Here is a 15,594-nt window from a genome sequence, read left to right on the forward strand (position 1 = left end):
CATTCGTCATTTATTTTTACCCAGACTTTCCCACCTTGGGAGGGGACATCAAATTCAGCTGTTGTGCCTATCCATATTGCTGGTAGCAAGATCAGTCTCGTAAGTGCTTCCCCCTCAGTCTACTCCCATTCATGCTGGGTATGGTTACACAGGTACAAAACTAGTGGACTGTCTCGACCACTGGGCAGGACGGTAGTATTCACTGTCAGCCCTAGTTTGGCCAGATGTGAAGAAGGTACAATCCATCCCATAAGGCCCTTGGGAATTCTGGCATACAGATTCAGAGATACAGACACAGTTTCTTGCTTAGGGATCACCCCAGCCTCTGGCACCCGCAGCTGCATCCCAGGTCCAGGGACCACAGCTTCTGGCAGGAAGAAAGCAACGTTAGGTGATGTGGGGAAAAACTGTACAGTGGCACCAGCATTTTCCCCCACCTCTTCTTCCCTAGATCCCCCAGAGGGTGGTGATTTGAATTATACCCTCCAGCAAGGCAGGACTCAAGATACATTCCACCTGTGTTGCCCCGACAGAAATAACCTAAATCCCATCACAGAGTCGATTGCCAGTCATTATAGGGAATGACTACTACCAGCTGCCCAGCCAAGTTGATACCTGACCTTAACTACCACACCACCCCAAACAGGCATGGATAATGGGATTTACAAAACATCATAGAATGGAGGACAATGGCTAGAAGGGCCACATCAAGCAATTCACTGCACTGGGTTTCTGCCTATTTGACCTTTGAGAATGTACTTCTTGAGCACACATTGGCCTTTCTCACATGCACTGTTGCTCTCTTTTTTTCTGTTATTGCTTCCCTTTGTGTTTTCCCCCCAGATGGTCTTGGTGATCCCAAGTGGTCACTGTGATCACCACAGCTTAGCAGTGTCTTAGGACAGAAACCGTAGCCTCAGTAGCTGCTTCCCTACAGAAAAGAAAATGAAAGTCCCACTGCAGAGAGAAGGTCTCCATAGTCTAATATAGGGGTCGGCAAACTACAGTCCACTGCAAACTAAGAATGGCTTTCACATTGTCGAACGGTTGAACAAGATTTAAAAGAAGACTATTTCATTACAAGTGAAAATGAAATGAAATTCAAATTTCACTGCCCATGAAGGTTTTTTTGTTTGTTTTCTTTATTGCCCATAAAGTTTTATTGAAATACAACCACATGCTCAGTAGAAAATGTTTGGTTAAAATACTCAAAGCACCAACTTGTACATGTGTTATCTGTGACTGCTTTTGCTCTACAGCCTAATGGCAGAGTGGAGTAGTAGCAATAGAAACCATGTGACGCTGAAAATACTTACTTTCTGGTCTTTACTGAAAAAATTTGCCAGCCCCTAACCTACAGCTTGCAGCTCACATGCCCCTCCAGTTCCCATCCCTGGGATTGGAGGAAGGGAACAGGAGCCTGTAGCAATGGCACTGTGATTTTTGTCCCCTTAGGGCTGCGGAGTGGCAGCTGGACCAGCCATCATGGAGTGGCCGGCTGCGGATCACTGCAAAAGGGCAGGTGGCCTACATCAAGCTGGAGGACAGGACCTCAGGTAAAGGCGAGGGAGGCCTGCAGGGGCTGAGATGCTACATCTACTTAATGAAGGGAGAGGTAGCTGGGGCCTGGCCAGACTGCTTGGGGCATGGGAACCTGTTCTGGAAATACAGACCCTGGTATATGCTGGTGGTGTAGTGTCTCAGGCATTTGACTGCTAACCAGAAGGCTGGCGGTTCAAACCCACCAGCCACTCCTTGGAAGGAAGATTGGGCAATCTACTTCCCTAGAGATGATGCATGAACGCACTGCTGTCAAGTTGGACCCGACTCACAGTGACCCCTCCTTGAGTTTCTGAGGCAGTAACCTCAGCCTTCTGTTTAGCAGTCAAATGCCTTAGGCACTATGCCCCCAGAGCTCCCACGGAAACCCAAGGAAGGATCGCTGTGAGTAGGGATTGACTCCACAGCAGTGAGTTTGTTTTTTTTTTTTGGTTAGTATGCATCTAAGCTGCCTCCAGCCCCCTGCCTTCATTGTAGAAACCACTGTCCTCAGGTGTAAAAGGGAGTATTTTCTGTCAAAAAGTGCCTATTCCTTTTGTAGGCCTTATGAAAATCTTAGTCTTAGAGGGTAAGGGGAGGAGATTTGTAGGTTGATGCCAAATAGAAAGCCCTGGAGCATGCCTTGAGGAGTGGGTGAAGATGGACAGACGCCTGCTGCTGAGCCCTGTTCTTACTGAGGAATTCTGTTTATCTACTGAATGGCATCTCCCCAGGTCTGACCGCACACATTAATCGAAAGAGCTGGAAACCACCCTAGTCTCCCTTTCCCTGGTGAGAGGACAAGCAAATCTGGGCAGTGTTGGCATCAGCTGGCAGATGTCGCCTTTAGTGAAGTCTTTCTGGAAATCGTTCACCACCTGCGCCTCTGGGTGAGCTGTGAGGAGGACGCTGCCAGGAGCAGTCCCAGCCCCAGAGCCCAGGGCAAGGGTCAGGCCCAGTGCCTGCTCAGTCTGGTCCCAAGGCATTTTTAATATGTAGAGGTTTTCCTTGGTGAGGTGGAAAAAAGTGCAGGGATTTCAAGGCAGAACTAGCTGCCTCTTCCCAAAACTACACCACTTCTGTCTGAGATGTGGGACCTTGGGCAGGTCACATGACCTCTGGGACCTTGGCTTCCTTTTTGTTGTCATGGAGAGCATATTTGTTCCTTCTCCCCAAGGCTGTGGGAAATATTAAATGAGCAGATATTTATCAAATTGTCTCGGGAACTGCATGGTGACCCAAACACTGATTTTTTCTTGTGTAGCATGGGACTGGCAGGGTGAGCACTGGTTGAGAACTTTGAAGAGGCAGCCTCCATGGCTGGGATAGAACTCTGGCCGTGAGAATTGCTGAGACAGCCTATGTGGCATCACAGGGGAGTGGCAACCCCTCCTGTTTCTGAGGGCCTTGGGAGCTATGACTTTAACATGACTACCTAGTGTCACAGCCACTGCTCAGGGCTGTGTCTCGCCTGCAGAACCCACCCTAGTATGCTCTTAGCGCAGGGTCCTGCTCAGCTCGTTCCAGTGAGACAATGAGCACATCACGCTAGGCCAGTGTTTCTCAGCCTTAGTGACATTCAGGGCCAGAGGACTCTTTGTTATGGGGCCATTCTGTGCATTGTAGAATATTGAGCAGTATCCCTGGCCTCTACCCACTAGGTGCCAATAGGACTTCCCAAGTGGTGACAAGCAAAATTGACTCGAGATGTTGCCAAATGTCCCTGAGGGAGAGGGGAATAAAATCCTCCCTGGTTGAGAACAGCTGCTATAGGCTGAGTAGCCCTGGCGGTCAGGACCCCTGGATGCCAGCCGGGGCAGATTCATTGAGAAGATGCAGGCTCTGGCCCATCAGTTTTGATTCAGAAAATACTTGGTTAAGCACTGAAAGCACCAACAGGTCAGCTACATGGGAAAATGGTACCAGTCACCGAAGCTCACCCAGGCTCGGTGCACTGTGCACGGAGAGGCTACCTGTAAAACCAGTCAGTCTTGTCCCCTGTCTCCACGATTGAGTTCTCCTGTGGGTGGGAAAACTTTCACCTCTCTGCTCAGCTCACCAGCACTTCTTTGAGCCCTGCCTTTCCTGAAAATGGGATTGACCTAAACTGGGGCTTGCCTGCCTCAGGGCCCGAAGGGTTCAGGTCAGTGGCTAGGGCAGACAGAATAGTGTTTTCAGCCCTTCTTTCTTGTGTGTGAAATGGGACTACAGGATTGGTAGCGCCTTTGACTTTTTTTTTTTTTTTTTTAAGAATGCATGTATGTTATGGAGTGAATTATGTCACAAAAAACATGAGTTGTAAATCCTAACCTCTGTGCTGGTGGTAGTAATCCCATTTGGGAATCGGTTGTGTTTGTTACGTTAATGAGGCAGGATTAGTATAGGGTATAACCAAACCAAACTCACTGTCATCAAGTCTGATCCCACTCATAACGACCCCTCCTTGGGTTTCCAAGGTAGTATCTCTACAGAAGTAGGTTGTCCAACCTTCCTTCTGAGGAATGACTGGTGGGTTTGAACCTCCCAGCCTTCTGGTTAGCAGTCAGATGCTTTAGGCAGTACACCACCAGAGCTCCCAGTATAGGGTATATCATGAGTCAATCTCTTTTGAGATACAAGCTAGCAAACTAGAAAGCAGAGGAGCAGAGAGGGATGCCAGCCACAGGAAGACTGCCCAGAAGCAGAAGCTCAAAAGTGGTAAGGACCTTCCCCCAGAGCTGCTAGAGAGCCTTCCCCCGCAGCCAGCACCCTGAATTCAAACTTCTAGCCTCCTAAACTGAGAGAAAATACATTTCTGTTAAAGCCAACCACTTTTGGTATTTCTGTTACAACACTAGATAAATAAGAATGTATTATAATAATTGATTGTTGAAAAAAATATACAGAACATAACCAATTCAACAATTTCTCCATGTACAATATAATGGCATTAATTACATTTTTTGAATTGTGCAACCATTCTCATCCTTCCTTTCCACATTGGACTTCTCCCATTTACACAAACTCACTGCCCACCAAATTTCCTATCTAATCTTTAGAGTTGCTGATGTCAGAGCTTTTGATTTTAAGAGAAGCCAGAAATCTGGGTTATTTTATGTGTAATCTGTTGTTGGAATGTTTGAAATAAATAAACAGTATTAAAACTGGGCTGGGCTTGACTGCTTCTGACTTGAACCTTTCTGTAGTTAGATTGCCTGTTCATCCCTTTGGCAAGTCTAGATTCGATTGGACTCCCAGAGTGAAGTTTGCTCACTCTCAAGGCTGCCTCATGGGAGCGAGCACGGAGCCCAGGATTGGGATGGAAGCAGCCGGCCGGCTGGGCCCAGGGCTCACCCTGCCTTGTGCTTTCAGGGGAGCTCTTTGCTCAGGCACCAGTGGACCAGTTTCCTGGCACAGCTGTGGAGAGTGTGACGGACTCCAGCAGGTACTTTGTTATCCGCATCGAAGATGGAAACGGTATGTGTGGATCTTGGTGCTTCCTCCTCTTGAGAAATGTGTTTTTCCTCTGCGTCTGGAATGTGTGTTAATCGTGTGTTGTCCCCCAGGGCGACGGGCGTTTATCGGCATCGGCTTCGGGGACCGAGGTGATGCTTTTGACTTCAATGTTGCATTACAGGACCATTTCAAGTGAGTGGTCCCCAGAGACCCGTGCTCAGGCTTCCTCCTTCCTTTCCCTGGACAGAATGGTTTCCCAGGTTAGGACACCCGGGTGGTTGTATGTGATTTGTCTGCTAGCCGAACCTCAGGAAAGCTCAGGAATTCTCCTTCAAGGTGGGCCCCTCTCCCTCTTCTCTCCACTCAGCCAGTCCCCATCTCTTCGCTGAAGTCATCTGCTTGTCCCTAGGCTCATCTCTGCCATCCTAGTCAGCTGGTACCATGAAGGTGTCAGTCACATCTCTTCCCTCACAGGCCCCTGAGCAGCCAGAGCCCTTGCCAGGCTTCTTTGGCCTTCCTGGGCCCGCTGCTCTGTGAAATAAGTGGTGATTGGATTCCCAGGCCACCCAGCAGACACCCTGGTAGTCCTTTAAGAAGCTCAAAGACAGGGCAGCAAATGCTCCTCCCCCTTTTGCAGTGTGCCCATCTCCCTGGCTGCCAGCAGATGGTGGGGTGCCCAGCCACTCATGTAGGAGTCTCTGGCTCTCCCTTGACTTGCTGCTCTGCCTGGGTGGCTGCTGGATGGTTGCTTCTGTGGAGGGGGAGACCTTTGTGTTGTTCCTGGGCATCTGTTTGGTCTCACCATCTACCTGTGAACCTTTGAGGGGTAGCTATGAGGGGTGTCATAGTTTTCATGTCAAGTACTGGACAGGGCCAGGTTCTCAAATTTCCCGAAGGCCAACAAGTGTCACATGTTATGCTCGAACCCTGCACATAAATGGTCTCAGGGAAGTCTTATCACAGTTCTTAAGACAGAGAATTGTCGTCCTGTTGTGCTGACGAGGAAGCTGAGGTGAGGGCAGCTGTCAGAGCCAGGGTTTGAATTCAGGCCTAACTCCCAGGCTGTGCTCTCTAGCTCCCTGCCTCAGTAAAAGCCTCACCTTGGCTGATAGCAAGTAGGGGATGAGGGAGGGGGTGCAGGGCAGCTATCTCTTCCTTCCTCACCTTTCTCTCCCGGTTCTCTCCCTAGGTGGGTGAAACAGCAGTGTGAGTTTGCAAAACAGGCTCAGAACCCAGACCAAGGCCCCAAGTTGGACCTGGGCTTCAAGGAGGGCCAGACCATCAAGATCAACATTGCAGTGAGTCAGTCTTACCCTCTTCGCTGTGTTGGCTATAGTCATGAACCTGCCACTCCTCTCTTACAATTCAGTTCTATCAGTTCAGCAAATGTTTATTGAGTACCCACCTTGTGCCAGGTATTATGCCAGCTACTTTGGCAGAGTCAAACAAGAGGCCTCTGCTCTTGTGGAACTCAGAGTCGAGCTAGACAGGCAGGGAAAAATGCCATTATAACATGACAGGAGAAGTTCTGTGACCAAGGGTGTGTTGGGTGCTGTGGGCTCCTGGAGGAGGAGCATGCAGTTCAGGTTGAGAAAAACAAGGAAGCCTTCCTGGAAGAAGCAACCTGTAAACAGGTAACAGGGTCAGAGGGTAGTTTGAGCAGAGGGAACAGTATGTACAAAGCCTCTGAATTGAGAAGGAGCATTAGTTATTTGTCCCACGAGCTGGCACTTCTGGCTCCAAATATGGGTCAGGAGGGTGTTCAGCATGCTCGTCCCAAGCTGTGTCCTGGCCTCCAGCTTTGCGTGAGGAAGAGTTTGAGAGCTCTCGGAAGGGAGCATTCAGCTGGATAGTAAGTGACTGGCCAGTGAGCCTTTGATCAGGGGATATCACAGAGCGGCTTCTGCTGGTGATGTCGATGGTGCTCCCTGTGTCTGTTCTGAGCTGCCCTGTACCTGACTTTCCCTTCTTTGCACCTTGCACGCAGCAGCCGGTCCCTCTGAGATCAGAAAATGGTTGGGCTGGACTGGGTTGCTAAGACTTCGCTTTATCTGGTTGCAAGGGTGGGTTGGGTCCTGGGATTAAGTGAGAGCCCTGATTTAGGGGAGACAAGGATCCCATGGATTTGATTTTTGAAGAAAATGTATAATACTGCTCTTCCTCCTTACTTACTTTCTCTTTCTCCTCTTTTCTGCTTCATGCTGGTGATGATTTGGGACGCTTGAAGTTTGGCCAGCTGGCCCTTAAGAGAAAATGCAGGTCAAGTCCTGTGGACTGGTTGGGATATGATTCTTGGTCTTGCTTGGAGGAAACTAACATTAAATGAGCATCGGCTGTGAGCCAGGTAGTGTTTTCAGGCACTTTCTCTCTGGTAGCATAGTGGCTAAAGCACTTGACTGCTAACCAGAAGGCTGGCGGTTCAAACCCACCAGCCACTCCTCGGAAGGAAGGTTGGGCAATCCTACTTCCGTAGTGATACTGCCTCGGAAACCCAAGGAGGGGTCGCTGTGAGTCGGGGCCAACTCGACGGCACATAACAACAACAACATTATAGATGAGGAAATTGAGGCTCAGAGAGGTTAGAGAACTTGACCAGGGTCATAGAGCTAAAAGTAACTGGCGTGGCTGGATTCACACTGAGATCTTTGGACTTCAGATCTGTGGTCTTACCATTTGATTAAGCTGCTGCTTTCCATACAAGTAGGGAGCCAAGTCATCTTCATCTTTGAAACTTGCTCTGGTTTCTGGCTCACACTTGGTTTTGTTGTTGTTGTTTTTAACCCTTTTATGGAAGTATAATAAAATGCATACAAAAAAGTGCACAGGTCATAAGTGCCAAATTCAGTGACTATTTTGAAAACTGAACTTACCCAAGTGAACCAGAACCCTGGTCAAGAATCAGAGTGTCAACTCCAGGTGACCAGCATCCTGGCTTTGAATATCCTAGATGTTGCCTGTCTTTTTAACTTTCATGCATTGAAGCACATACTTTGTACTCTTACAGATGAATTTTCTCTTTCATTCAAGATGATACTCATCCATGAGATTCATCAGTATTGCTGTGTACAGTTATTTGTCCTCACAGTTGTAGCATATTCCATGGCGAGAATATACCCAACCTACTTACCTGTTTTACTGATGCTGGACATTGGACAGTTTCCAGTTTGGAACAGTGCTGCTGTGAATGTTTGCACTCATGTCCTTTGGTGCACACATGTATGCATTTCTATCGTGGGGTCATAGTTAGTGTTCAGCTTTAATAGATTCTTTTAGCTTTTCAAAGCAGTTTGACCAGTTTACACCCCCACCAGTAGTGAATGAGTATTCTGGGTGCTCCATCTTCTTATCAATACTGAGGCTGTTCATCGTAGCTATTCTGGTGGGGGTGTAATGGTATCATTTTGATTTGCTTTCTCTGCTGATTAATGAAGTCAGGTGCTTGCTTACAGCTTTGCCAATATCTTTAGAATGGTGAGACCTTGACTACAGCTCAGAACAATGAAGGCATGCATGGCTCTCGACCATCTTTTGGTTATACAGCATTGGGGCCCTGGGGTCATGGTTGCCATCTCCTATGGGATTCTCTGAATTGACTGATTTGCATTCCTCTTTTCTCTTTAGAACATGAAGAAGAAGGAAGGAGCCACCGGGACTCCCCGAGCCCGGCCCGCCAGCACAGGGGGACTGAGCCTGCTTCCTCCTCCTCCAGGGGGAAAGGCGTCTACCCTCATCCCTCCCCCTGGAGAGCAGTTGTCTGTGGGAGGGTCCCTACCCCACCCAGTAGTTGCTCCCAGTTCAGGTTAGTACACAGTAGTCACTGTAAACCAGTTGGCATCCAGTTGAATCTGACTCATGGTGACCCTGTGTGTAGAACTGCCCTCCATAGGGTTTTCAATGGCTGTTTTTTTCAGATCACCAAGCCTTGCTTTCTAGGCACCTCTGTGTGGACTTGAACCTCCAGCCTTTTGGTTAGTACTCTTTCAGATGGGGTCACAGGACCACCTGCTTGGCATCACTTGAGGGGAGGAGGCAGGAATCTGCATTACAACTGTGCCCTCATGTGACTCAGATGCTCACTGAGGTCTGAGAGCCACTGCCTCAGGTCCCCTCAGTTGCTGGTGTACTTTTTTTAAATAAGCTTTTGTTGTTGTTGAGAATATATGCAGCAAAAACATACACCAATTCAGGTTTCATTATGTACAGTCCAGTGGCACTGATTCCATTCTTCCAAGTTCTGCAGCCTTTCTTAGCCTCCTTTCCTGAGTTGTTCCTCCTACCAGTACATTTTCAACTGGTGAGATGGAGCACCTAACACTGGGGAGCCTGAACCAAGGCCCTCCAAAGCTTCCATTCCAGTGTGTAAGACAGGCAGGTGACAGGTTGACAAACAAAATGGTTTCAGGTAATGAGTCAAGAATAGCTAACATTTATTGAGCACTTACTATATGCTCCAAAGGAGCTCAGGTAGCATGGTGCCTAAGGCATTTGACTGCTAACCAGAAGGCTGGCAGTTCAAACCCACCAGCCACTCCTTGGAAAGAAGGTTGGGCAATCTCCTTCCATAGAGATACTGCCTCCAAAACCCAAGAAGGGGTCACTGTGAGTCAGATCTGACTTGACAGCAGTGAGTTGAGTTTATATGCTCCCAAACCAGACTGCTGGAATTCAAATTTTAGCTCATGAGCTGTGTGGTCTTCAGAAAGTTGCTCACTTCTTTGTGCCACAGTTTCATCTGTGGGATGGAGATAGTAATAATGCCTACAGCATAGGTTTCTTATCCCCATAAGAATCAGATACGACCACCTAATCCAGGTAAAGCATCTGGAACACTTTGTAGAACGTTGTAATGCTCACTAGACTGTAGCTTGTGTTCTGTTACTATTGTCATTAACCTTGCTCTGTACCTATTCGGAGTACTGCATATATATCAACTCATTTAACCCTCACTCCAGTCCTATGAAGAGTCTTGTTATTGTCCCCATTTTGGAGATAAGGAAACTGAGACTTGAGTGACCTGCACAAAGTCATGTGGCTAGCCCTGTCTTTCTTCTGGGCAGTGATGAGGTTCAAATGAGATAATGTACATTGAACACTTGGTAAACTGTAAAATTCTAATCTGTCGAGGGCCCTAGTTTATCTGGCCTACCAGCCTATAACAGATAAGAAATAGCAAACTGGTGGGAAGGTGGAGGGTGGCAGGCACAGGGTGTTCAGAAGGGACAGTTGGCAGCACTGGGGGAGGTACCAGCAAAACAAAATCAGACACTACAGCCCATCCTGCCACCTACTGTGTGAACAGATATGCAGAGGTATCAGCTTCTGTGTCACCCCTTCTGGAAGGCCCTCCCTAAACCAGATGCCTAGCATATAGTGTGTGCTCAGCAAGTATGGTTGATTCAGTCACAGGACCCAGAGCCTTACATGAAGATGACCTTGTGATTTTGGTGGGCTTTCTCCATTCAAGAAGCCAGGACAGTTTATAGTAAGTTTTAGACAGCTTTTCAACATAACCAGTTGAAACCAAAGCTTCAGGTATGAGTGATGATGACATGTGACTCACTCCCACTGACACACCTCCCTCCACTTCTGTGTAGACTCAGACCTCTGGGACTTTTCTGCTTCTTCTCCAGGTGCCCCTTGAGGCTCATGAGAAGGTGGTGGAAACGTGGCAGCTCACTGGTGCTTTCTTTGTTGTCCGAAAACATGTTTCATTGTGTGTCTTCTTAGCCATCTGGAATCACCGACTGATGGGGGGCACTGAGGCAGCTGATAAAACTGATACAAAAGAGATCTTTGACTCTCTTGTCTCTTCTTCTTTTCTAACCCCTTGGACACCAATAGGAGGTGCTAGCCTGTCCTGGCCACAGCCCAAGCCTGCCACTGCTGATGTCTGGGGAGACTTCACCAAATCCACAGGGTGAGGAGAGTTGCATTGTCACAGTGGGACTGGGGTCAGGGCTGTTTCTCTAAAAACCTGGACCACTCCACATGCCTCCCTTCTGGCTGGTTGGTTTCTACACAGCAGTTCTGATTTGGACATTTTCAGGCTAGCCATAACCCAGCCCAGCACCCCCGCTTAGAGTGGCACACTTATCTCCAGGAAGGCTTTTGGCTGTTCTCCACTGGTAGGTGGCCTGGAGCCACCTTTTGCAAAACTTTCCAGTCCTTTAAACCCCCTGACCAAGTGCTTCAGCTTGTTCTCAGTGCTTCCCTCTTCTCTGTCCCTCTCCCCGGCAACCCCATAACACTGGGCTGAGAGTTAGAAGACCTGGCTTCTAGCTTTGGCCCATCCTCAGGGGACCTCTGGTAGGTCTCTTGCCTTTTCTGGCTTCATAGAATAGCAAGCCTACGGTCAAGTTGAAAAGATGCTGAATTCCTGTTGTACCATTGTATAGATATACTCTAGAACGGGAGTTAGCAAACTTTTTCTATGAAGGACCAGATAGCAAATGTTTTGTGCTTTGCAAGTTATATAGTGTCTGTTGCAGCCAATCAGCTCTGTTGTAGCATGAAAGCAGCCACAGATAATTAGTAAATGAATGAATGTGGGTGTATACCAATAAAACTTTATTCATAAAAATAGACAAAGGGCCCAGTTTTTCCTGTGGACCATGGTTTGCCACCCCCATACTCTAGAACATTCAGGGACTTCTTGGAGCTCTTTCTGCAGAGAGACAATAACCTTTATCTGCTTTGTATTTTCACACATCTGACCCCCCACATCTTCCTTTCATAGGTCAACATCCAGCCAGACTCAGCCAGGCACAGGCTGGGTCCAGTTCTGACCTGAGCATACTCTTTTCCTCATATAACTTCTGGAAAGGAGCAGCCTCATCTGGGCCAAAGGAAGGAGGATGAAGCACTCCCTGCCAGCCTCTCTGTTTGGAGCATGACTCTCTCTCCTCTGTTCCCGGCTCCTTGGACAGACTGAGCATGTTAGGCAGTCAGGTGGCACCTTGTCAATTGGTACCTAGGATCTGGTATGCAACTAGACCAGAAGAAAAGCTCCAGGAGCCCATCCCCTTTCTTTCCTCTTGCCACGAGAGAGACTCTGAACTTCACGATGATCTCTATTAAACACAAGCTCCAAAAGCAAAAGAAAGGGTTGAGCTTGCTGCCTGGATTCAGATCAGCCCTTCTTGGGGTTTATGTGTGTCACGTGATCACTATTCGGCAAGGGGGCTTTCTCCATTCCTGTTGGCTGTAGCTACTTAGGATGCCTTCTGGAGGAGAGCATCCATCCTGATGTCTGGCAGGTTTATGGGCTGCAGCTTGAATAATCAAGAGGGAAATCAAGAATATTAAGCAGGTTTTTGTTTCTTTTTAATATTTGCTTTGCAAATGTGCTGATCTGCACTAACTCCTTGCCTTTGCAAAAGGAACTGCTCCTGTGGTGTGCCCCAGAGGGCTTCTGAGGCATCCCTGTCAGCGCAGGGCTGCCCTGGGCCTCAGGAGGCAGTGTGCATCCCTACCACGGTGCCTGGTTTCCATGTCTTCTGGGCCGTGATGCACAGTGTGGGGCCAAGGCAGGTGCTGGAAGAGGATGGAACCATGTTTGGGCCAAAAGTGGGAACTATTCTCATGGAGGTTGTTCAGCCTTCCCGTCCACCAGTGGCTCCCTGGGGCTCATGGCGCAGTGACTTGGCTGACTTGGATTTTTGCCTTGGAAGTTTCTGAAGTGCCCTGTCCGCAGGCAACCTCTTACTTACTTTTCTCCTTCAGGGACTATCACTGATAGACAGAAGGAGCTTAGAGTGAACTGGAAGTCCAGGGTTGCCAAGATCACTGGTTCATCAGAAAGTCTTATTTGAACACACCTCTGAAATTCCTTTTATTAACTCATCTTACCTCACCATTGAAAGATCTCTTTTGTAAAGGGTCAAGACCTGGACTAAAAAAAATATTGGGACCAAATTTCTAAGATAAAGCAATAATAAATATTTTTACTTCTGTCAACGTATGTCAAGCATGAAAGTGTTTTGGGCAGCATCGCTGCTAAACCTTCCTTCATGATGCTGCAGCTAGACTGGTGGCCACTTCTGTCACCATCAAGCAGACGTCCAGATTTAAAGTCTGGGGCCAAGGTGTCAGCTTGGCCAAAGTGAGATTGAGACCCTAGTGCCCTGAGGCAACCAGACGCTTCTTTGCTGTGCATCCAGAAGAGCCCAGTCTGTGTGCCATCCTGGGTGCAGTGGCGAAAGCAGTTGCTCACATCATTTTCTGTGGGGCCTAATTCTCTTGTGGAACTTTGGATGAGAAAAAAAATGAATGTATGGATCTTTGTCTTCTGATATGGGAGGGGCGCCTTGTAAGAAAGATGCAGCTTTTATCATTGGTTTTGGAAACAGCTATTCTGGCTAATAAAGAGTTGTTATCGTTGGCTGCCATCCAGTTGGCCCCTGACTCATGGCGACCCCAGGCCCAGTGGCAGGCAATGCTGCCTGGTCCTGTGCCATCCTGATAATTGAATCAATTATCATCAGTTATCATCCTGATAATTATTCATCCTGAATCAAACCTTTGTGAGTGTTTGGGAAGTGAAAGAAAAACTGAGGACCCTCTTACCCATTGATTAAGGACAAGGTGAGTGAGCACCAAAGGATTCTCAGTAGTAAATGTGTTTCGTATCGCATTGCTTCCCTCCTGGACAAGAGTTAACTTCTTTTTAAGTGCTTGGAGGTTGGAAATGAGAAAGCTTAGGACACCCTTGATTAGAGGTACTGTGTGCTGTGGAAGGTTCTGGACACAGACCTGAGCTTTGGATGCCGACTCCCCTAGTCAGGTATGTGCCACAGGCTCTGAGTGCCACACAGATGTGGCGTATAAAGCACCAGCAGGTGCCCGTTGGATTGTTTGCTTTAATTACTGTTAGCTAGAGTCAGATGGCTATGAGTTGTAATTGACTTGGCAACTGGTTAGTTGGTGGTAGAGTTGAGTAACATACCCAGGAGCATTAATTATAAGAGGAGCCAGCCGATGAGGAAGCAGGCATCAAGGATCTAATTGAAAAATCCGGTGGGGAAAGGGGAGAAAAAAACAATTTACAAGCCCAGGGTTCTCAGGAAAACCCCGAATATCAAACCAAACACCCCTTTGAGACACTCGAAAAGCTCGCAATTTGGGGTTGGGGGCAGGTGGTGGATAAAGTGGATGGTAAGAGATGGGCGTTGGGTGTGTGACATCTGAGCTGCTCTCTGCACAGTGGGCGGATTTGGATACACTTGAGAAGTGTGGTGGACAGACTCCATGGGGCCTGCGATCTCCACTTCCTGGGATTCACACCCTTACGTAGTCCTCTTCCCTTGAGTGTGGGCAGAATCTATTACTTGCTTCTAACCAATAGAATAATGCAAAGGTGATGAGATGTTACTTCCACAGTTATGTAAGGTGGCAGTGTTTGTCTTGCTGAGATACTTGTTGGCTTTGAAGAAGCTAGCTGCCATGTGAGCTACTCTAGGGAAAGGGCCATATGTCAGCAGATGGTAACATCCGGCTAACGGCCTGCAAGGAACTGAGGCCCCCAGTCCAGGAGTCGTCTAGGTACCGAATCCTGCGAACAACCATGTGAGTGAGCTTGAAAGCAGATCCTTTCCCAGTGAATCTAAAACCACAGCCTTGGCTGACACCTTGACTGCAGCCTGTGAGAGACCCTGAGCCCGTGGACCCAGACACTGCACTGGCTTCTCGACCCTCAGAAACTGAGATAAATGTGTGTTGTCTTAAGCCACCAAGTTTTGGGGTGGTTTGTTACACATAGTAGATGATTCATATAGGCTTTTTCCAGTCTTTTGCTATGATATGCAGTATTACAGGTAATCTTAATAGATAACATTCTTTGTGTTTTTCTGTCTTTAAATGTACTTGCTTTGAATCTGTTGTGTGCCGTCTAGTTGATTCCAACTCAACGTGACCCATTAACAGGGTGGAACTGCCCCATAGGATTGTCTTGCTTATAATCTTCGTGGGAGCAGATTGCTAGGTCTTTTCTGTTGTGGAGCTGCTGGTGGGTTTGAACTGCTGACCTTTCAGTCAGCAGCTGAGTGCTTAACCATTGTGCCTCCAGGGCTCCTCTTTGAATCTGTAATTAGGAGAAAAATCCTGAATTTTAGAATATCTTTCTATATTCAAGCTGCCACGAGGAAAAGTTGGTCTTCTCCCGACTCCAGCCCACTCTGCCACAAGCATCAGCTGTCCTTGCTCACTCCCTGCTCAGAGGAAGCAGCAGCTATTGAGTGTCCCCTGTGTACCCATGAGGCACTTCATTGGCTTCCATTTGTCTATTCAGTGGCCTCCAGACACCTGTGGAAAGCCCCACCCCTTGGTCATTTGATAATCTGCAACATTATGGCATTGATTGTTGTGGAAGGGAGAGGAACTTCCATGCCCTATAGGCAGTACCGCTCAAGAGGAATACCAAAAAAAAAAAAAAAACCTAAATTCACTGCCATCAAGTCAGATCCGACTCATAGTGACCCCTCCTTGGGTTTCTGAGGCGGTATCACTACAGATATAGATCGCCCAATCTTCCTAATTAAAAGCATGGATGCTGGAGCCCTTTTGCCTGGCTCAAACCCCAGCTGTGCCACTTAACCAGCTCTGTGACTTTGGTTACATCTCATT

The 15,594-nt window shown here is 47.9% G+C and overlaps 1 protein-coding gene across 1 annotated transcript in view; it reads left to right on the forward strand.

Annotated features, from left to right (window-relative positions):
- Nucleotides 1–11,759, forward strand: part of NECAP2 (NECAP endocytosis associated 2) — a 15,391-nt gene extending 3,632 nt beyond the window's left edge. Inside the window, exons 2-8 of the mRNA XM_007935621.2 lie at nt 1,456–1,556; nt 4,891–4,995; nt 5,085–5,166; nt 6,164–6,272; nt 8,596–8,773; nt 10,816–10,891; nt 11,711–11,759. Coding sequence (XP_007933812.1) covers nt 1,456–1,556; nt 4,891–4,995; nt 5,085–5,166; nt 6,164–6,272; nt 8,596–8,773; nt 10,816–10,891; nt 11,711–11,759 — 700 coding nt within the window. The remainder of the gene's footprint in view (nt 1–1,455; nt 1,557–4,890; nt 4,996–5,084; nt 5,167–6,163; nt 6,273–8,595; nt 8,774–10,815; nt 10,892–11,710) is intronic.
- Nucleotides 11,760–15,594: the final 3,835 nt, after the last annotated feature.

The sequence above is a fragment of the Orycteropus afer genome, unplaced genomic scaffold, assembly GCF_000298275.1.
Source record: "Orycteropus afer afer isolate SDZICR_OR568_19922 unplaced genomic scaffold, OryAfe1.0 scaffold00031, whole genome shotgun sequence".
NCBI classification, from domain to species: domain Eukaryota; kingdom Metazoa; phylum Chordata; class Mammalia; order Tubulidentata; family Orycteropodidae; genus Orycteropus; species Orycteropus afer.